Source organism: Paroedura picta, chromosome 10 (assembly GCF_049243985.1).
Source record: "Paroedura picta isolate Pp20150507F chromosome 10, Ppicta_v3.0, whole genome shotgun sequence".
Taxonomy (NCBI): domain Eukaryota; kingdom Metazoa; phylum Chordata; class Lepidosauria; order Squamata; family Gekkonidae; genus Paroedura; species Paroedura picta.
The window spans coordinates 35,900,679-35,923,611 of NC_135378.1; the positions used below are offsets into that span (position 1 = coordinate 35,900,679).

The 22,933-nt window shown below is 42.7% G+C and overlaps 1 protein-coding gene across 11 annotated transcripts in view; it reads left to right on the forward strand.

Annotated features, from left to right (window-relative positions):
• Window positions 1-22,933, forward strand: part of FAT1 (FAT atypical cadherin 1) — a 141,074-nt gene that overhangs the window by 51,548 nt on the left and 66,593 nt on the right. For all 11 annotated transcript variants that reach the window (XR_013225177.1, XM_077302149.1, XM_077302151.1 and 8 more), the window contains exons 3-4: window positions 1,487-1,801; window positions 17,621-17,682. Coding sequence is in view for 10 of the 11 variants with exons in the window: in XM_077302149.1 (XP_077158264.1) it covers window positions 1,487-1,801; window positions 17,621-17,682 (377 nt within the window). In the remaining variant the exon portion in view is untranslated. The remainder of the gene's footprint in view (window positions 1-1,486; window positions 1,802-17,620; window positions 17,683-22,933) is intronic.

The window sequence follows — 22,933 nt, forward strand, 5'->3', positions numbered from 1 at the left end:
GCTTTTAATAGCCAGCTTCTGCAGTGACATCTGGTGGTAGTTGGGAAATTCCGAATGTAGCATTTGAAATTGACATAAATACCGGGGTTTTTTGGCAGTTTAAACATGGTTTTTATTCTAACACTTGGCACTGCCACAAGATTCTTGGTTGTTTTCGCAGTGATGCTCTAATACAGCTGTCCTTCTGGTATTTTGGCCCTACAAACTTGTATATGTAAGAGCTGCTTTAACAGGTCAGAATTAATGTTGAGTCAGAGATTAGCGTTGTCTAAAAACTCCCCCCATGATTTTGTATTTAGAGCATGGCCTGAAATTGTCAACTGTCTTATTAAAAGGGTTGAGAATGCAATAGGAATGTAAAGTAGCCAGGGTTTCCATTCACTGAACATCATGGAAACCAGGCTCAAATAAACATCCGCAATAATCTTTTATCGCTTCGCTATATAATATAAAAAGCTAAGGCCTAGGTGGGCGGAGAATGGGCGTGGCCATTCCGATCTTTGGACCAATCGGACTTGAAATATGGACCAATAGGGAGGTGACACAGCCCACCATCCAGACAGGACAGGGGCAATCTGGCAAGCTCACATCCAGTTTGTCCCTGGCTGCTGACAGGGACATAGTTAAGTGACCTGGGGGTGTGTGTGACCTCTTTTCCCCTTTAGGCCAGGGAGCCTTCATACTTGAATCCAACACTTGAATCCAGCCCAATCAGGGTACGGCCAGCTTGGGCCAGCCCCTACGCAGCCCACCCTACCAGGAGCTGCAGGCCACGGCAAGAAGGGAGTGGTGGCAGCGACTGAGGAGGCGGCAGGAATAAGGCTGCACAGGCAACATGGTGGCGGTGGCAGGAAGGCCCCGGCCAAGAAGAGGACACAGAGAAGAGCTTGTTGTCCAACTGCAGCTTGCTTCCGACCAGGAAAAGAGCTGCACTGGCCATGGCACCTAGTGGCTCCATGCAGGGGACCCGATCAGACCAGGCGAGAGGGCTCCCAAACTCCTCACTCACTGGGGAAGCTGCCCCTCTTAGTGCTCCTTCCCAGCTCGCCCACTGCAGTGCGGCTTCTCCAGCTGGGAGTGAGGCTGCTGCTGCCACCTCCCGGCTTCTCCCCCTCTCTGCGGCAGGCGGCCAGACAGGCAGGCAAAGCGAGCATGGGAGGCAGCCACACTTGAAAAAACAACAACAAACCCTCTCTGGTAGACCGTAAATATTAAGAGTTTTGTCTAGCCAATATATTTGGAGAATTCCTGAGAAGAAGGCCTCTCTGTCCTGGTCATATTTTTGGCCTTGTTTGAGGACTTTTCCTTGTCGCATCTCTAATTTTGCTTGTGGTCTGTGATTATTAAGTGCCGTTTACTGATTTTTGTACACTCTTTCAATGGAGGTTGCCTCATTTTCAATTGACTTTGAGCTCAAATCATCTGTATCTTAAAGCTTCCATAATATAGATCTAAAGCTTGAAATTTCCTTTTGTTCCTTTTCCAGGTACTATTGTAACCGTTGATTTGCTGGATCGTGAAACAGCTTCCCATTACTGGCTCACTGTGTATGCAACAGACCGTGGTGTTGTGCCTCTTTCTTCCTTCATTGAAATCTACATAGAAGTAGGAGACATCAATGACAATGCTCCACAGACAACTCGGCCCGTTTATTACCCCGAAGTCATGGAAAATTCACCCAAGGATGTGTCAGTCATCCATATAGAGGCAGTGGATGCAGACTCCAGCTCCAATGACAAGCTGACCTACAAGATTACTAGTGGGAACCCACAGGGATTCTTTTTCATGAATCCAAAAACAGGTGAGTAAATATCAGATTCTTCTTCTATGATTTTCTGCACTGGTGGATTGGTTCTCCAATTTTTAAACAGAAATGAAAAGACAACAGAGGGCTGAAGCAGCTGAGGTTCTGTGTTCTGCTTTGTGTGTACACAAGGAGTCCGTGGGTATTGTCAAGGATGGTTGTCGTTTCAGGAATGATCCACACCTTGAGCTGAATAGTACGGTACACCTGTCTTGAAACTGTACTACTTCAGAAAGTATATGGATATCATGTTTAAATGCCCCTCTCGTAAAAATCTCTTGGCATATTGGGAAATTGAGATTTGGCTAGACACTTGTTCCTTCATAGGCTCATGTTGCTAAGGTGTTTGTTTGCTTTTAAGGTGGGGAATGCAACTTCCTGTTTATATCATCCAGTGGTATAACTCCATCTGTCTGTCACATCTCTGTCCCACCCCAAAAGCCAGGGATGGTGTCTAAAGTTCTCCTGTTGTGACTGCACAGTAATTCTGTACCATGGGTTAAATCAGCCTTTCTCAACTTTTTTACTGTTGAGAAACCCCTGAAACAGTCTTCAGGTTTCAAGAAAATAATATATATATTAATTAACTCTGGCCCATTCTGGAAACCTTTCCAGGGCCATCAAGAAACCCCAGGGTTTCACAAAACCCTAGCTGAGAAAGCCCGGGGTAGACTGAGGTAGCCTGGCTGGCCAAGGTCATCCAATGCGTTTTTGTGACTTAGTTGAGATTGGGGCCTTGGCCTGCCAGGTCCTTGTCTAACACTTGAACTATTACTCATCTTCTACATTTTCCATAACAACAACCATCTGTGGTAAATAAGGCTGAAAGTGAGTTACCGGCCAAGGGTTTCCATGGGAACTTCATAGCTGAGTGGCAATTTGAATGAGGGTCTCACACCTCCTAGTCCCACACCATAAACACACCGACTTCATGTCTAGGAGGATTGTGTTATTTAAGCCTACTAAGAGATTAGTCTTCTGTCATGGAGAATATATAATGATTTTTCCTTCCTGCATCAAACCCAGCTGTCTTCCTTATCATTTTTTTGATATTTGGAAAACAGTTTCAATCCCCATCTGGCTGGGAGGACGGTATTGTGGAAGTCGTTTTGACTATTTCATACCCAGCCCTTAGCCGATTACAGAGGCAAGTTCCATTGTCACTGTGTAAATCTAGGCCATCACATCATTTGTGTTTGGGGGAGGAGGTTTGGGAATTTTAAACTTGAAACCAATCAGCTCTCTTGCAGGAAAAACTGAGCCATTCCAGAGTGTTAATACAGTGCAGTGGATTTCTGCTCCAATTTGTTCTGGAGGCCTTGAACTGCTACTTCATCAAGAACTGCTATAATAACTTTCACGTGAAATTTGTATTTGTATGAGGCTAACAGGGCCAGAGGGTGACAATCATGCTGATCTTTCTAGTCAGCAACTTGCAGACTTTGCTGGTCTATATCTATTTCAGCAGCATTTATTGTATCATTAATACAAGACTACATTTTTGTGTCCTGGATTTAATCTTGTCAATGGGGATAAAGACCCTGGGGGCAGGGGAGAAAACCAAGCTAAGATTAAATGTGCAGCTTTGATGGTCATCCAATCTTGGTAGCTGCTATCTACTTTTCTATTCTATCATTTTGATCCATGAATCCGTCTGTCTAAAAAGGATGGTTTATACTGTTCATTAGCTTTTCAGACAGTTTCCTTAACCTCTTTGCCCTCCTTCTTTCAAGCAATGGATTAAGGCTAAATATGCTATGAATTTTCTGTCTTAGGTCTTGCAATGCATACAATCTGGTTATTTGGGGGCTGATATTACTGTCTCTTGCCCTTGCCCAATTCCTCCATGCCTACCCTTTGAAAGCTTGGGTGGGGTGAGACATCCTGGATATTCCATTTGGTATCATTGTAGCAAGGGAAGGACTGACAGTTTTGAGCCCTAAGTATGAAATACACCTGCCAGTAACTTTGAGGCTCCTATTTTACTTCACGGCTACATTCTAACAGAGCTAAAAAGGTAAAGGTAAAGATATCCCCTGTGCAAGCACAGAGTCATGTCTTGGGGTGACGCCCTCCAGCGTTTTCATGGCAGACTCAATACAGGATGGCCTTACCAGTGCCTTCCCCAGTCATTACCGTTTTACCCCCCAGTAAGCTGGGTACTCATTTTACCAACCTCGGAAGGATGGAAGGCTGAGTTAACCTTGAGCCGGCTGCTGGGATCGAACTCCCAAGCTCATGGACAGACAGCTTCAGACAGCATTCCTGCCACTTACCACTCTGGGCCACACTGATAATTTACACATCCTTTTATTTCAAACTAAAGTGTACAGGTGAAATCCTTGTATTTTTTCCTTTCTTGTAAGAAAGATTGTTCTGTATTGCAGGAGAAACCTCTGTTCCCCTCCCTCAATTTTGATGTTTGTTTTCCTACTGGCTGTCAGTTTTCATAAATTTTTGCCTCTATCACTTTTGTCTGGGTACAAGAGGGGATCCCTTTACTGTGAACAAATTCTATCCCTCTGTCTCCTTAAACTTTGAAGAAGAGAAGCACTCAGTTGTATTTTGCTGTTACAGTTATAGCATGGTGTGAAATTGGAAGACAATAGTTGTGATTTAAGCTTCCCAAGTAGTAATGGCTCAGCCAAGTGAGCCACTTGAATTCAAGTGGAGCAAAGGAGAGTCTTGTTAATTACCTGGGGACTACAACCATTAAATTGCAACTTTCAAACAAAAAGGGGTTGATTGACTTCCTGCTGAGCTGCCTCTGAATCTGTTTTACATGTAAATAGGTTAACCTTGCCCTGCTTAGAGGTTGCTGGATTCAAGCTGCATTAGAAGAGTGAGACCCAGACCTATAGGTTCTAGGGGAGGAAAGAATTTTTAAATGAAGCCTGTGCTATCTCGCCTTGTGGCAGACACAGAGTGTTCTGGATGAGGCTGGTCAGGCCTGATTCAAATGTGGGCATGCACTTCAGAAACGGTAGGTGTGTAGTTCGCTTGCTTGTATCAAATCATTTAAGGTAAACCTCAACAAACTCTAGGTTTGTTTTGGTTTAATACCAAAGTGATACTATTAGAGAATCTTTGCCTCCATTTTACTCTTTTATTAATGCATAATAATTATTATATTGCATTTTTGACATTGTATCAAAATGAAAGCAAAGCCCAGGCAAGCCCAATCCTGCCAGAGCTCTGAAGCTAAGCCTTGGCTAGTATTTGGATGGGAGACCTCTAAGGCAGGGGTAGTCAACCTGTGATCCTCCAGATGTCCATGGACTACAATTCCCATGATCCCATGCCAGCATCCGCTGGCAGGGGCTCGTGGGAATTGTAGTCCATGGACATCTGGAGGACCACAGGTTGACTACCCCTGCTCTAAGGAACAGTAGGGTCATGACACGGAGGTAGACAATGACATCACCTGCAAACATCTCTTGCCTGGCTGCCTGACAATACAACAATCATAGGATCTCCTGACTACCCTACACACATGCCGTGCAATAAATAAATAAACACAAGAGATCATTGAAATGATCTGATCAGGAGCTTGTCTTACAGGCAGCTGAAGAAGCTTGAAGAAGGTATGTTTTCCTGGCAAGTGTGTTTGCCACAAAGTTCTGAGGATGCTTAGTGATGATGCACCTGGGATCTCATTCAGCATGGTAGCTAATCGTACCTTCCTTCATATGCTGTTGCTGATGAGGCTACTCACATGTTTGATTTCTACTCTCATCTGAAAGATATTTAAGATTGGATTTGTCCTTTTGGCTGAAAAATTGAATAACGTGCCCACTAGACTGGCGTGTGCAAGTTCTTCTGTTTGCAGACTTTGAGACAGCAGCAGCTAGACTTCATTTGCAAACAATAATAGAGACATGAGGAATTTGTGGGGAAATTCGGATGCATTTCTCTTAAGGATTTATGAACCTCAAATGCACAAAATAGCATTTTGATAGCAGTTAATGTCTTTCATCTGTGTAGCTTCAAAAATTTAGATGTGAGCATGATTTTTCGTTTGCTTATAATCACTGTTGGTCTGTCTTTCCTTGTAATTGAGAAGTAATTATTTGTTCTGTTTATTATTTTAGCAGTATTCGAAAACTAAGCTCTACGATATACAGGCCTGTACTGAATGTACTGAAAGTATTTTAGATGGAAGAATTGTTATATTTCAAAGGGCAGAGGAATCTCACAGTGAGTTTAGGAGTGTCTGTCGAGGTGTAAAGTTATGTAGAGAGCCAAGGGCAGCTAGCCTCCCATACATTTGCTATCCTATTACAACTTTTCTGACCCTTTCACCAACTACTGCAGACAATTTGGAGATTGAGCAGAATGAAATAGGAAATGTCTGCAGCTGCAAACAACTTCCAGGGATTTCCGATAACACTGGGAAACTGCCTAGTTGAGGAAGTGGAGAACCTATGATTGTGCAATAACCTGTCATAGAGGAAGCCTCCCTTGTTTAATTATTTCCCCTGTAGTTTTAGTCAGTTACACATTCAATTTCAGAGAAAACCTGGATTTTCTTTTTATTTGCTATATTCATTTTTTGGCAAGGAATGCATTTCTTCTGTCTGCTACAAAGCACCTTGTGTATATAGTGCTTAATAAATATTGTTTTCCAGTTTGGCAAAGGATATACAGTTAAAATAGATGTTATGCTCTAAATTGTTGGATATTGGTATATTCACTATCAAATGTAATGACTGCATTGTCAGAAACTTTTCACAGTGATTGACAATGCAGCTCTAAGAGTTAGCTTGTGCGGCGTGGTGGTTAAAGAGTGGTGGATTTCAGTCTGGAGAACCAGGTTTGATTCCACACTCCTCCATGTGCAGCCAGCTGGGTAACCTTGAGCTAGTCTCCATGGATAAGGAGACACCAAAGATTACATCCCGGTTCCTGGAATCTGCTCTCTCTCTGTCCAGGCTGGGTAGGCACATTTCCGGTCTTGCCCTTTCCTGCCCAGCCAGAGGACCACTGTCTTTAATGGGTTCACCCTCTGGTAGCTTGCTCTGAGCCACTCCACCACATTTGACCACTCTCTGCTTAGCACTTCCAGCTGAATGTGCATTTGGATGGACATATGGATATGTATTGCTAGTTTATGTTCTTTTGAAAACAGTTCCATGTAGACAGACCACATCCACGCTCAGTTACCACTTAACCCTATAGTTCCTGATCCCTGTCAATAAATTGTGTGTGTACAGCCTGTAGATCTCCTTGGAAGAACTGGTGGAGGAAGCTTAGGTAGCACGTTGAGGAGTGAGGGGTAAAAGGAAGAAGAAAGTCTCCTTTTGTGCAACTTTTCCTTTCCCTGAAACCGTAAGGATGGTTGGATTTTGCGGTTTGTTGACAGCTTCCTTCTACAGCAGGTTTTTTCAACCGGGCTTTTATGAAGCACTGGAGTTCCTCGACAGCCCTGGAAGGATTTACCAAATGATTGAGAGTTAATATATGTTTTAAAATTTGGGAAACATTTATTGGGTGATACAACTATATATGGTCATGTTTCTCTGCCCGCCCTTCCCAAAATGGCCTGGAGGGGGTGGGAAGGGAAGAGGTCTGAGGAGGGTAAGTACACAGCTATGCTTCCCAACCATATTCTGCATGGCTGTGCCACTCCTGGGGTTTCTCGAGGGATGAAGAATGTTTCAGGGGTTTCGCAATGGTAAAAAAAGTTGAGAAAGTCTGTTTTCACAGTGTATATATTCTACTGGGGAGGCACTCACTCCACTCCACTCAGATGGAGAAGGCATTATTTGCCTGATATTGCAAATGATTAGACTAGAGCTGGAGTCTTTTGTGCACTTACCTGTTGAGTAAGCCCCATTAATTGCAAAGGGAATTCCTTCCCAGTAAACATGAATATGATCAGGCTGCACCTCTCAAAGTTTAAAAAAAGTGTTCAATGTAAAGAGAAAAGAAAAGCTACCTCTTGACATATTTTTAATCTCCTTTGGAGCACTCTATTTCTTTCCTCTTTCTAACAGACAGGAAGTATCAGTTTTCAAAATCACTGCCCTCCTAAATCATTTGAGACGACTTTTATTTGAACAAACAGTACAAAAGCTGCTAAAGGCGGTGAAAGAAAGCCATCTCAAAAAGCTTTCTCGCTAAGTTCTGTTGGAAGCATTTTGTTCAAATATTAGCTTCTTTGAGGGGGCGGGAGGGACCTTCCTAGTCAAGTGAACCGGATGTCAAACAAGGAAGCCATCAACACAGGTAAAAATAGCTGTCAAACGACATTCTGATCTTTTTGATTGTGCTTCCCTGCTTCCTATCCAATGTTTACCTTAAACAAAATGGAATGGGGTAATAGAATCATGCATCAAGAAAGATAAGATAAAAGAAACCTTGCACAATAAAGTTCATGCTGAATCGTTGCAGTCATGCCAGTGCTATTGTGTATATCTGTGGAACCAGAGCCCAAGTGGTGCAATTTGAGATATGGGATTGAATTCTCCGTGCTTGCACTTAGCATCCTTCCAGTGGTAAAAATGGGTAATGATTTGATGCTTCTCACAATAAGTGCACAGGCACTTCTGTTTTTCATTGCTTAGCTAACTCAGCAGTCTGATCGTGTGTGACCAGCTTGCTAGACCGGCTGCATATTACACTTGGTGCCATTTTACTTGGGCTCTGACGGAGGACCTGATGAGAGGGCTTCATTGCACCAAAGTCATACGTTCTCCACAGATGTTGTTTGCAGCTGAGCTCCAAAACCAGGAAGTGATGTGGGCAATGAGTGGAAAGAACTTGACTTGTGTTTTTAAAGGACTTACAGTGACTGCAGCTAAGTCTGCTCCAAATTAACATCCCTGCAGCATGATAGCACCAACTTGTTTTCATGACTTCTTTTGCTTATATACTTAAAATGTATTATGTTTTTTTCTGATTTCATGGCATTGTTTTTACTTGTAAATCACCTCAAGATCCAAGGAGGCCGTGTATAAATTCCCTAAATAAAAAGCAGCATCTGGATGCAGTGGCAAATGTTGCAGGGATCCGTGCCTGTGTGCCTCAGCAGCCACTACTCATGAGGATCGTGAATCACTTAGCCAAATGGTTTTGTCTTCATATAGTTTAAAATTGTTCTGTTGGGCAACTTGTGTTGTCCATTACCGTTAAATCTTCGCCTCCATGTGGGAGGAGAAAGTACCATCGGGAAATAATGTTGTTTTGACATTTGAGACTATAGTGAAAAAACTGTTTAAATATCTCAGTGCTTTCAATTTCTATTGATAGAGGAACCTTTTACTCCTGAGCTCCCTTCTTAGTACACAGTGGCCCCTGTTGGCCCCTTTTTGCTACTGTAAACCTGTCCTAATGCATAGAATTGGGGGTGAAATTTTGGTCCTTTATTTATTTGTTACATTTCTAGTTCGCCTTCTTCCTTGGGGGACTCAAGGCGGATTACATAAAAACACACACAATCCCATAAAATCCCCAATTTTTAAAGCCACCCACCTCCAGGTGGCAGAAAAATAAGGGATAAATTCATCCACTTCCCTCCATAACGTCCACAAAGGGTTCAACAGATGATGTAGCAAAAAAACTGGGGGTTTTATTGCCTAGAATGTACAGAGCTTCGTATGACACCACAGGCATGGATAGTAACATTTGTAGAACATGTCTTATATCACTGCAAGTATACTAAAAAATAAAATTCATCATGAAGTAAGAGAACACCCGCATACATGGCACACACAAAAGAAAACTTTGAACTAAGCCTAATTCTCTGATCATTACTCATAAATATTACTTCTGTCTCTCATATAATTCAAGCTTTATACTCCAGCTGGCATTGTCCCTGACAGAGCAAAAAGCATTAACATTATTTTTAGAAGCTGTTAAAACTATGCTGCCAGCTTGGAATTTGGTCTAAGGACCGCAAAACATTATGAGCAGAAATGTGTGTATTGTATTTGAAGCTTAAAAGCTGGATATTTCAACAATATAGTTTTAAATTTTTAAATAAAAAAACGCCTTTTATTATTTTTAGGATAGAATTCAGAATAGGTTTTGTTTGTTTGTTGTTTGGTTCTGACATGTTTTGGAAAGCACATAAGGCTATATGTACTGTAAGGAGAAAGAATATAGGCTTAAGGAATTTAATGGGTCTTACAGGAGATAATGGGATTTACATGCTCAAAAGTTTTGGATTAGTTGTATATTTAATCCCTTTAATCCGCAGTGGGCACATTTATCTTGATTTGTATTGCCCGGTTGCCAGTAAATTTGCAGGTGTTCAGAAATACTCATCCTGAGTTTTCAGCAAACTCCTTGTGCGGTGAGTGATGCTGCTTTAGCTGAAGTTGATTAAAGCTAGAGATGGCAATGGCCATTAAATTCATTGGTTGATCATTGGGCCTACTCATTAAATAGCAAGGCACAAGCAAGGGGCATTTGATTACTTCTCAGCTGAAAAAAATGGCTCTCAGCATAGGGTTATAAAATACATGTGATGAAAATTGGCTCATAGTAAATAAATAGCAGTGTAGCCTTAAGAAGAGTCACACTGTTCTAAGCTGGTTAACTTTGTGGTTTGCTGATTGGATGTTAAACCACTCCAGGGAGGCACTACAGTTGCGAAGATTCCATGTCCCTGTTAAGATCCCATGTTTCATACAGAGCTGCTGCTATGCGGTGTCCTGGTAGCTAGCATGGTCTAGTGATTAAGCATGACAGACTCCCATCTGGAGAACCAGGTTTGATTCCCCATGCCTCCACATGAAGCTTGCTGGGTGACCTTGAGCCAGTCACAGTTCTCTCATATAGCACCTGTTGTGGCACCTGATGCTCCTTAGGTATAGCAAAAGGTGGGATGTAAAAATAATCCAAATTTGAATAGGACAAGATAGAGACAATGTTACTGTTTTTATGCTCTTGCTGGATTTTCCCCCCTAGATTACTAGTTGTTGCAACTTGTATGAAATTTATGCCTGTATTATGTTTTACTTGGTAAGAGAATTGCTTACAATCACCTACCCTTCCTCTCCCCATAAGAGACACCCTGTGAAGTAGGTGAGGCTGAGGGAGCTCTGAGAGAACTGTGCCTGGCCCAAGGTCACCCAGCTGGCTGCACATGGTGAAGTGGGGAATCAAACCAGTTTCTCCAGATTAGAGGTCACCGCTCTTAAAACACTACATGCTGGCTCTCTTGAGCAGGGTCAATGGAGAAGCAGTATAGAAATCTTATAAATAATTTGATTGTGTGTGGTTTAATTCCCCTGACCCCTGGATACAAATCAATAAAACATACATTTACTTTCCTACACAATTCCTAGAGGTGATTAGCAGGAAAAAGTAATTACAGCACTGAAACTGCCAAGCTTGCCCAATATTACCTTGGCCATTGTTCATTGTTGTTGATCTTGTAAAACAATGTATCTTTAGAAATTGAAACATTTTCATTCTGCATCTCTAGGGATATAGCAAGGTTCATAGCTCGAAGTGGAGTGTAAGCCTTATTTTATTTTGGATTTGGATTTGCCCACAATCTGTGCCATTTTGCTAATGGAATATGATCAATCATGCAAACTGTTGTGATACAGTTACTACGCACCATTTTGGCACTGTAATAGGAAAGTTATCAGAGGCTTAATCATCTTGATGCCTTTGTATCTCCTGATTTCCTTTTTTAGCTGCTATGCTTTGTCTGTCTTGTACATTGGTAAGCTTTAAAAAAAAAATCTGGACCCATCTTAATTCCCTGTTACTTGGAAAACTGATTTTTTTTTTTTTTTTGCAAACATCAGTAGGTTCCTGATATTTTCATCCACTTAAAGAGGGACCAGTCCCAGGCACATGCACAGTCTCATGCCTGTGTTTGCAGTTTTTGCTGAAACTTGTTCTTAGGTTTCCTGACTGCTGATAATGCGGCAAATGTTTCTGTGAAGTGTCAACTATGAGATAAAGTAGCAAACTTTGATCCAGTACATGAAGTCCTGCAGTTTTTCCTTGGCAACATGCACACAAATAGTACTCAAACAATGACTCAGCTGTGTACTTTAGTGACTTTGTAATGCTAGGACAGTGTTTGATTCAGTTATATGCACATTGCCTTAATTCGGTAATCTGCACAGTATTGCTTATCCAACTATTCCAGCCTGTATCTTCATAAGAGAGCAAAGAGACTGCTAAGTGACAGACACTCTCAGGTCCAAGAGTATTTCCTTGTCCTGTATCTCACTAACTGTGTTTTGAGTTTCAGGTAACTGGTGTGTAACTTGAACAATTACAAATGCTGCTATAAGAGAACTTACTGAAACCACAGTTTAAAAAAATGGTACCATCCATGTTTAAAATGAAGAGCTTTCCAATACATCTTGTCAAATAAAGAATTGTTCTGGTTTTGAGATAAAATGGATGTTATTCCAAATCTCAGTTTGCATGATTAAACATCAGCTTTTAACCAGGTCATGCAGGGCTAGCTCTACTGTTGCGTAAACTGGTGGCCTCAGGTGGTGGCTTTGGGGACTGTCAGTGTCCCCAAAGCCACCTCCTCCCCACGGCTAGCCTCCCATCGTGCTTTCCTGGTCTTTACCCTTGCTACCTCTGTCTAGGAACTGGAGAAGCTAACCTTTGCCCCTTCTTGTTTAGTTGGCCTTACAAAAGGACCACAAGCTATGTATGTTCAGTGCTGTGGCGTGGAAATTTTCTCGTAATATATTTTTCCATGAAAATTTTCTTCTTTACAAATGTAAGTAAAGTCTGTTTATCTGTAGTTGTGCTGGGAATCGGTAATGTTTGATCAGTTAAATGTGGGAAATAAGGTGCTCCAAAGGATCTCCAGGACTTTACATGGTCCAGGCTCATACCTGGTATATTTGCCTTGTTTTGCTAATATGGTTTAACTTTTAATGACTTCAATTTGTCTTGTAACAGTGTGTATGACTGACTGGACTTGCTGAGATTCCTGTCTTTTGTGATAGGGCTATGGACACAAAGACCACCATTCTGAAATCGCAACCACCTTAAACTTACATTGCCTTGCAAATGCTTTTGAAAGTATTAGTTGAGAAATCCGAGGACTGTAAAGGTAAAGGTATCCCCTGTGCAAGCACCGAGTCATGTCTGACCCTTGGGGTGATACCCTCCAGTGTTTTCATGGCAGACTCAATACGGGGTGGTTTGCCAGTGCCCTCCCCAGTCATTACCGTTTACCCCCCAGCAAGCTGGGTACTCATTTTACCGACCTCGGAAGGATGGAAGGCTGAGTCAACCTTGAGCCGGCTGCTGGGATTGAACTCCCAGCCTCATGGGCAGAGCTTTCAGACTGCATGTCTGCTGCCTTACCACTCTGCGCCACAAGAGGCTCTTCTGAGGACTGTAGCCTAAGAAATTAATTGTACCTTTGCAGAGTTGTGTGACTAATGGTGGCATGTTTTGACAGGCTTTTCACGTACACATTTTTTAACATCATTCACTGGAAAATTGCAACAGTTTACTGCTAATATTGCGTGTTCATTATTTTTTGTAATGAGATTTTTTAAATAATACTTTGTTTTCCCACAGGTCACTTGTCTGTCTCACTCTGTCAACTTGAAGCATGCGCTATAACATATTTAAAATTGCATAACGTGTTTAGAATTATTTAGAATTACCTGCAATTCATTTGGGGAAGCTGTAACATACTAAATGTAAAATGCTAAGTCTTGTTGCTTCATCATTGTGATTATTTGCAATATACATTGTCATATCCGTGGAGAGCTTTATGAACCAATTACAAATGTTTTGAAGTTAAATTTTACTCATCAGTAGACACAATTACTTGTGCTCACTGACAAATACTCATTGAAAAACACTTTATTCTGCCACCTCCATAACATAGTTTACTAAACATATACAAATTATAAAGCATTTTCAACTTTGGTGGCAGTCCTACGAACATTTGCCTGGGAGTAAACCCAGGATTAAGATTATTTATTTTTATATTATCCTTATCCATTGTTCCTCTTAATATTTGTGAAACATCCCTGGGGTGGAAAATGTCTGGCTGTCCGAGATAGAATAGGGCCAATCAGGGTGCTGTCCAGATCCTTCCCTGGACCCTAGCCACTTTGCTCTCAGACACCTGAGAGGGACACACAGAGAGCCCTGCCAAACCGCAAGCGACCCCTGATTACCTGCTATGGCTCCTGATGCAAGGGAGACAGAGAGAGAGAGAGAGAGATCTGCACCTGCCAGTGTCCCCTGGATCCTAGCACCCATTGCATTCCTGGTTGCAATGGGCTTTCTTGCTAGCATTATTATATTTATATACGGCCCTCCCCTTAGGCTCAGGGAGGTTTTTATAAAACAGGAACAATACAGATAACTCAGTCATTATAAACAATAACAACACTGTGATAACAGATAGAACAATATAATAGAATAGTAGAACAATGGTGAGGACATTAATTCAACAACAGTATATTGATATTGGTGTAGTGGTTAGGAGTGTGGACTTCTAATCTGGCAAGCCGGGTTTGATTCTGCACTCCCTCACATGCAGCCAGCTGGGTGACCTTGGGCTCGCCATGGCACTGATAAAACTGTTCTGACGAAGCAGTGATATCAGGGCTCTCTCAGGCTCACCCACCTCACAGGGTGTCTGTTGTGGGGAGAGGAGATGGAAGGCAACTGTAAGCCGCTTTGGACAGAGAAAAGCGGCATATAAGAAACAATTCCTCTTATTCTTATAATGCCCCTGTGGGTTGGATGAATTGGCAGTGGTTTTCATGGAAGGTAGGCTCGTGGACCCAAATGCCTGGTGGAGGAGCTCCCTTTTGCAGGCCCTGAGGAATTGTTCAAGTTCCGTCAGGGCCCTGATCCAAGTTAGACTTGTTATGTTCCATTCTTTAATCAACCTAAATAATGCCCCTCAAAGAAGAGCTGCTTTTCACTACCCAAAGCAGCTTACAAGCACCTTTCCCTTCCTCTCCCCACAACAGACAACCTGTGAGGTAGGTGAGTCTGAGAGAGCTCCATGACAACTGCTCTGAGAGAACTGTGATTAGCCCAAGGTCACCCAGATAGCTGCATTTGGAGGAGTGGGGAATCAAAGCTGGTTTTCCAGATAAGAGTCGCTTCTCTTAGCTAGAACGCCATCCTGGTTTAAGATTGCTCCCTTTGTGTTTCGACCATTTTATTACTTAGAATTAGAATGGTTTTTTTTCTTCCTGTGAGAAAAGACAAAAGATGAAGTAGAATTGAAGCTGAAATCTTCTTCTCATTATAAACAGTTTTAACAAACCATGTATGGCTGATAAGGCTTTCTGGGCCATCATTCTGGTTGCCTGAACAACCAAGGCCAGCATCAGGGTTTTTGTTTAGCTCAGCAGCATAAGTGTTGCAGGGAGAAATCAGGAATGCCTAAAGGAAAACTGCTCAAATAACTGGCCATTCCACAAGCCCCTGTAAGTTAGTTGACTCAGAAATAGTTGAAATTTTTCCATAAGCCAAACCTGGAATTCTTTCGGGGAAAACAAATTAATCTCGTAGGGTACAGAGCAGTGGATTTCTTTCTTTGTATATTCATTTACCAGGAAGCTAGAACAAACAATTTTTTGAAGGCTCTGTGATGAAATGAAGACCATTTCAACTACACTGGCGGATTGTTTGGGGAAAGTGGTTGAACCGGTTTGTTAGGCTTGGGATTTAAGCACCTTCTTGCATTGTGTTTCGAGGGGGAGAAGTGCAAAGGAGCCTTCCCTGGCTGAGAGACATTCTTGGCTGATTGTAGGAACCAACTTGAAAATGGGAAAAGACTATCTTGTCTCCTTAGATTTGATTCTTAGTATTTATTACAGGGACACACTGAGTATTAATTTTCCAGCCTGAAAGTCAGCTTGCCATAGCAGTTAAGAGCAGTGGACTCTAATCTGGATAACTGGCTTTGATTCCCCACACCTCCTCCTCCTCATGCACCCAACTGGGTGTCCTTGGGTCAGTCCCAGTTCCTCTCAGAGCTCTCTCAGCCTCACCTACCTCACAGGGTGTCTGGTGTGGGGAGTGGAAGAGTAGATGATTGTAAGAACTTTTGAAACTCTTTCAGGTTTATTTGTTTGTTGGTTTGTTTTGTACCCCAATGAATACATACTTCTAAAGAAACTGAAGTTTTGGCATGTTTTTTAAAAATATGTACAGTTTTGTGATACTTTGGTTGTTTTTAATAGGTTTTAACTTGAATATAGAACAGCTGCATTTACAATGTAAAGGAACATTGTGGCTAATGCACATTTTGCCTTATATGTCACTTGTGAGAACTCCTCGAAGACAGAGAGAGCCAGTTTGGTGTAATGCAGACTTCTAATCTAGTGAGCCAGGTTTGATTCTGCACTCCCCCACATGCAGCCAGCTGGGTGACCTTGGGCTCACCACAGCACTGAGAAAACTGCTCTGACTGAGCAGTGATATCAGGGCTCTCTCAGCCTCACCCACCTCACAGGGTGTCTGTTGTGGGGAGAGGAAAGGGAAGGTGAATGTAAGCCGCTTTGAGACTGCGGGTAGAGAAAAGTGGCATATAAGAACCAACTTTTCTTCTTCTTGAAGATTCACGCGTGCAATACTCATCATCATAATTTCATTCTTGTTTAGCACTGCTGGGCACAACATGTTATTCTGATTAAAGGAAAATAAATCTGTCAGTTTAGCCTACAGCCTCTCAGGATCAGTATTATTTTGCTGAAAGGATAAATTGATAGCTGCAAAGTCTCCTCTCATGTATGTACACATGTCCATATGATTTGTTTTGGCAACAACAGCCAAGATCTGAATTGAGCATATTGTTATAACTTGCTGGGTTGAAAGTGTTATTTTTAAAAAGTAACACAGTTATACGTATATATTAGCAAGAAAGCCCATTGTGCAAAAAAATGGAACAGGCTCTAGAGAACTGTTGCTGTGAAGGGCTGGCCAGAGGCCATTGCCCAGGTGGGACACACGCGCACCACTCCGCCCCCACCTCTGCCTGCAGGCTGCCCTTCATTTCCGACATTGCTGCTCACCTCCAGACTATAAAGATCGGCTCCCCAGGCAAAAATGCCTGCTATGGAGGGTGAACAGAGTTGTTGTGCAGAAGAAACTGTACACGGTTATTGTGGAGATGAAAAACTTGAGGCCTACCGCACAGGGTCGTTGGGCATTTGAGGCCTTCCACACAGCATTGTTGTGCATCCTGTTTCACTTGCACAGCCACCCTGTGTGGTAGGCCTCAATTGCTTGGAGAGGAGGGGAGAAGAAACACATATGGCTTGGCTGCGTCTTCCCTCCACAGGGAGGCCAGACACAGCAATACTGTAAGGGAGAAGGGGCTTTTTGCACCCTCCCAGTCCTCCAGCTGTTAAGCCAAAGGGGAAAGCTATCTACCTCATGTACATCCTTTCCAAAGGAAGGAACCCACAGACACCCCTGCATTGCTTTTGGAAGAGTGTCATTGATGGCTGCCTCTCAGCCTGACACAGATAGACAAAGGTATATGTTCCTCACCTCAATCTATTGCTATTAGAGGCTTCCATCACAGCAGGCTGAAGGGAAGGGATGTGGAATTCTGAGCAAGAGCTGCGGTTGGCTCTGAGTGGGGGAATATTCCACCAAAAGGGAAAAGGCAGTCCGGTATCATCAGCGGTTGCTGGGGAGATTCTTTGGACCACAGGGCATGCTGGTTAACTGGTGATCCATCCTAGATCACAAATTCCCTTTTATGTTGATGATTATGATGATGGTGATGATGATTATGATGACTGTAGTCCATTACATTCACACTGAGCTACTTTTCCCCATTATTTCTCCCTCAAGACCTGATGAATTACTGGTTTATCTTTGCAGGTCTAATTACAACGACAACAAGAAGACTGGACCGAGAACAGCAAGCAGAGCACATATTAGAGGTAAATTATGCTCTTGTTTGCATCTATGCCTTTCCCATGCATATCTCCCTAAATATGCTTTTCTCAAAATATGGGTTCCTGATGTTTGCTGCTGGAGATGTTCAAGCAGAAAAGAGACTCACCAATGTTACAAATTTCGACTTGCAGGGAAATATTGCCGACCAATACTGTAACATTCTCCATCTTCAAAACCCAGTTTTGACTGTGGGTGGCATAGCTAGCTTTCCTTGGCTTGTTTAAAGAACATCCTATGTCATCCCTTGTATTAGCTTCAAAGATGTAAAAGAAGTCTGAGTCCTCCCTGCCCTTCCAGTAGCCTGTAAGTGCATAACTCTCTTTGACCGAAAGCCCTTGTGTCAGTCTGGAAAAGGGAGGCAAATGTCTAAAGTAAAAGTTGTATGGAAGCAAGTGATGCAACTGAATTTGGAAATTTGGAGAGGAGGTAGGAATTTTTCTGCTTTCACCCCTGAGGAAATTATTAAAGGTTATGGTTTCCTTCACTTCTTGAGAGTTTTAACTGTAGGAGAAACTGGGAGTCCCTGGAACAGTGTTTTCAGCACATTTTTCTCTCTCAAAATCTGTTGCTTACAGGTCTAATTCAAATTATGACATCAGTATCTCCCCAACCCCCAACCTGAAATTGCCCAGGAAAGATGCTGTTTATTTTTTATTTATTGCTTACTTTAAAACATTTTATTAGCTGCCTTTCTGCCTTAAGGAACACAAGCTGCTTACAATATAAACAAAAATAAAAATCCACTAGATTACAATTAAATTACAATTCTGGTTTTGACCTTTAAGGCTATACGCGGGTTGGGACCCACATACCTGAGGGAATGCCTACCGCCCTATATCCCCCACAGGGCTTTACGCTCAGCGGGGGAGAATCTCCTGATCGTTCCCGGCCCTAGAGAAGCGCGCCTGGCCCGACCAGGGCCAGGGCCTTTTCGGTCCTGGCCCCTACCTGGTAGAATGAGCTCCCGGGTGAGCTGTGGGCCCTGCAGCATTTACCAGCTTTCTGCAGGGCCTGCAAGACGGAGCTCTTCCGCCAGGTTTTTGGTTGAGGCCAGGGTCAGCGAATGAGTGCCAGTATTCCCCCCCCCCTCCGGACCTAGTAAGTTAGATCTCCTCCCCACCCTCCCTGTCACTCTGATAGCAAAGGATAGGAATAATGAGAGCTTCTGCCATGTTGGGATTGTTTTTAAAGTCTTTTAATGGGTATTTTAATGGGGATAAGACTATTGTGACCCGCCACGAGCCTACGGGAAGTGGCGGGAAATAAATCTAATAATAATAATAATAATAATAATAATAATAATAATAATAATAATAATAATAATAATAATAATAATATCATAAAAGACAGCCAATAAATAGAAAAACGAGATTAATCACATGTGGTCCTAAATAAAATTGTCCTCAACTACCTTTTAAAGGTTGAAAAGGATAGCACAAGGCAAGCGTTATCCCTTTATTTATTTATTAGATTTTTATACCGCCCTTGCATACGGCTCAGGGTGGTTCACGTAAAACATTGCAGGGGTAATACATAGAACAGTCTAAACATATAACACAGTCATAAATAACATAACAACAGTGGCTTCAAATAGAACGACAACTTAGACAAAAGCCCAGGGAGGTCAGGCTGCTTCAGGTCAAGGAGGGAGTGTCTGAGGAGGTACCAGTGGGTGTTATTGGGTCAGTCGAGTTTAAGCAAATGCCTGGTGAAGGAGCTCCCTTTTGCAGGCCCTGCAAAATTGTGGGAGTTCAGTCAGAGCCCTGATATCTCCAGGGGTCTCATTCCACCAGGTAGGGGCCAGGACAGAAAAAGCTCTGGCCCAACGTGCTTCTTTGGGTCAGGGATCACCAGCCAGTTGGTGCTGGTGGAGCGTAAGGGTCTTTTGGGGTCAGAGAGATGGTCTCTGGGCCCAGACCACATATGGCCTTGAAGGTAAGAAATAAAACCTTAAGCCTGATCCAGAATTCAATTGGGAGCCAGCTGAGTTGTTGAAGCATAGGCCTGTTTAGGAAAATGGCCTATTGGAGGAAGGCTTAAATCATCCACTCTGTTCATGTCAAGGCCCTGGAACACCTGCTTTTTTATAGAGGGAGAATGCTGGTGACACTTGTCAGAAGGCAACATTATTTATTTATTTATTTATTTATTTATTTAGATTTATATCTAATATTTATATATTTATATTTATATCTATATTTATATTAGGGAAAGGCCTTCAAGCCCTGGCCACTGGCCCATCAGGGTAACTGATCGTTCTATGTAACAATATGCTGGATTCCAGCTGGGCTCTACTTATACTCTCGCTTCTCATACCATTATGCATATATACTGCAAATCTCACAAGGTTCCTAGACTTTGTTTATGTATGAATTGCTTAGAGAAACGACTTTGTATACTAGTATGTCTCTTTTAGAGATATCCATTTCCTTGGAGCTTTGTTTCCCACATCAGCTCAGGCAGAGTAGTTCAGCAGTGGAGTTGGCTGCCTAAGGAGGTCATGAGCCCCCCCTTATTGAGAGTCTTCAAGCAGCGGCTGGACAGATATTTATCCTGGGTGCTTTAGGCTGATCTTGCATTGAGCAAGGGGTTTGACCAGAGGTCCTAGATGGCCCCTTCCAACTCTATGGTCCTATGACATTCTACCCATACTTCTGGGATATGTTTTTTGCTTGCTGCATTGAAACCATCCACAAAGCTCACATACTTCCACGCCAGGTTCACAGTTGATGTAGTAGAGACAGGCCACTGCATTTGTATGGTTCCCAAACGGCCTTAATTCCAGTTACTGTACAGCAGTACAGCATTGTGCTGATTGTATATAAAATACTGTATTCCACCCTGCTAGTTAATGTAGATTTGTAGCAACCCTGACAGTGAGGATCTCACTCAGTCATGTAGTTGTGGCTCCTCGCATAGCAGCAGATTAATGTTGTAATCTGAGGAACCCCATTGTCTGATCTCTCGAAGGTGCTTTCATTGCCACAGCGTGTATGTTTTCCATGTGTTTATTTCTGCCCTTGTTGTTCACCCTGCTGGCTCCAGGAACCACAGGGAAATCTTTGATAGTCGCAGGAGACATAAGAGTGTTTTGGAGCTCTAAGGATGTAAAAGGAGGGTGTGTGATATCTGCTGTGAAATTTAAAGGCATGATGATATGAAAAAACCCAGGGAACATCCAAAACGGCGAGGGTTCTATTTAAAATGTCGCTGAAATAAAAATCGGATGATTGCTAGATGTATTCCATATGCATTCTAGCCCACTATGTGACTATCAGCAGTTGTCTGACATCTCAGCTATACTGGTACAGTCTTTGGTTTGAAATTCATTCATTAGAAGTTTGAATGATGGGACTTAGGACCGTGTGCATGTGAAGCATATAGTATTTCTTCACAGCCACTCCTACCTTCATAAGTATCAGTTTCTAGTGAGTATAGGTTGTATGCTGTTCCTTTTTCCTTTTACTTGTTTTCCTCTAGACGAGGGATTCCCCAGCAGGGGTCTGCAGCTTTCCCTTCCTGCCCTAATTAACTCAGCCACATGCTAGGAAACTGGCTACTTGCATTGCTCCCCCTCCTGAGCAAGAGTGAGCAACTTATCTCATGGTTTCTGTGCCTCGGAGGGGGCAGAGCCTGCATGTCTACTCCTGTCATCAACCGCCTCCTGTCTCTCTCCGCTCAGTTCTCCTCGAACTTGTCTGTTAATGTGGGTGGTGATATCACTTCTAGGGGGTGAGGCAGGGAGGCATGGCCGGGCTCCCTGAAGCCTGAAAAATTATTTCCAGGGGGCTCCTCCATTGTCAACAGGTTGAAAAAGGCTCCTCTAGACTGTCACTTTATAGCAGCCTTGATAGTCCAGAGTCGTCCAGTCTGATCAGAGCTCAGAAGCAAAGCAGAATTGGGACTTGAATGGGAGATGACCAAGTAAGACTCCTTTAGATTTAGCGTTCAGAAAATTCGTCGCACAGCCATGCATCCACACAGGTGCAGGAGCTTGAGAAGTGACATGGCTAAAAGTGAGATCTGTTGGGCCCTGGGAATATGCAAGAAACAAAGTGCTGCTCTGCTGCAGCCATTTCCCTTGATTCCTGGGAAAACATGATTTCTAAAGGTTGGCTGAGTGTTACTCAAAAGAGGAATGCTGCTTTTACAGACCATCACACCTATACACAAGCACAATACAGATGGGCAAGAAAATGAAACATATTGGACCATTGAGATTTAAATGAAGAATGCCTTCTGTGCTGTAATTAGATAAAGAGTTCACAAAACTCTGCATGATTACCTGTTCAAAGTGAGCTCTCTGGAAAATGATGAGGAACAGGATGCTTTTCTGATTTAAGTTCTCTCTTGTTCATGACCATTCTTTTTTTCCTGTCTTCCCTTCTCCCTTTCTCCTTCGTTGCCTAGAGTACAGTGTGTTTGTCAAAACAGTGAATTGGAAATGATGGTATATAAAATAGGGGAATCATTACTGCTTAGCTATAGCTGTTGAGTAGCTGTTTTTTGTGGGGCATTTCAAAACCTTCTCCCCCTCCACACACACATTTTTTTTATGTTGATAGGTTTGTTTGTAAGTTTTGGGCTTAATCCCAAACATTCACAGAGTGGTGGCAGTGTTATGAGCAGCTTGAGCCAAATGCTGTGCATCTGGCTAATTAATTGAGCATTAAAGTGTTGACCAGATGGAGTAGCAAGTTTATTCCTTGTTTGCTATTAAAATTTATCCCACATTTCACTCTTGTTTGCATAGCAGCAAATACAAACATACTGGAGTCTGTGTCCTGTGAGCCTCCTCCTGGGTTTTACATAGAACCATGAAATGGTTTCTTGGTTTTTAAATACTGCATATTGCATTCATGCCATCTGCATACTAGCTTATCTGTGGCCTGTTGTGAGAATTGGGTGGGCTTCATTGCTCCTTTCTCTCCTCTCTCTGTATGTAGTCTAATGAAGGATTTCCATGTTCATGGTGAACCACAGAGTTAGATGCAGCCATCAGTGAAAAGGGAGTGAAAGGAGGCCTCTCTGACCCACTCAAAAAGGGTAAAAGGTAAAGGTATCCCCTGTGCAAGCACAGGGTCATGTCTGACCCTTGGGGTGACGCCCTCTAGCGTTTTCATGGCAGACTCAATACAGGGTGGTTTGCCAGTGCCTTCCCCAGTCATTACCGTTTACCCCCCAGCAAGCTGGGTACTCATTTTACCGACCTCGGAAGGATGGAAGGCTGAGTCA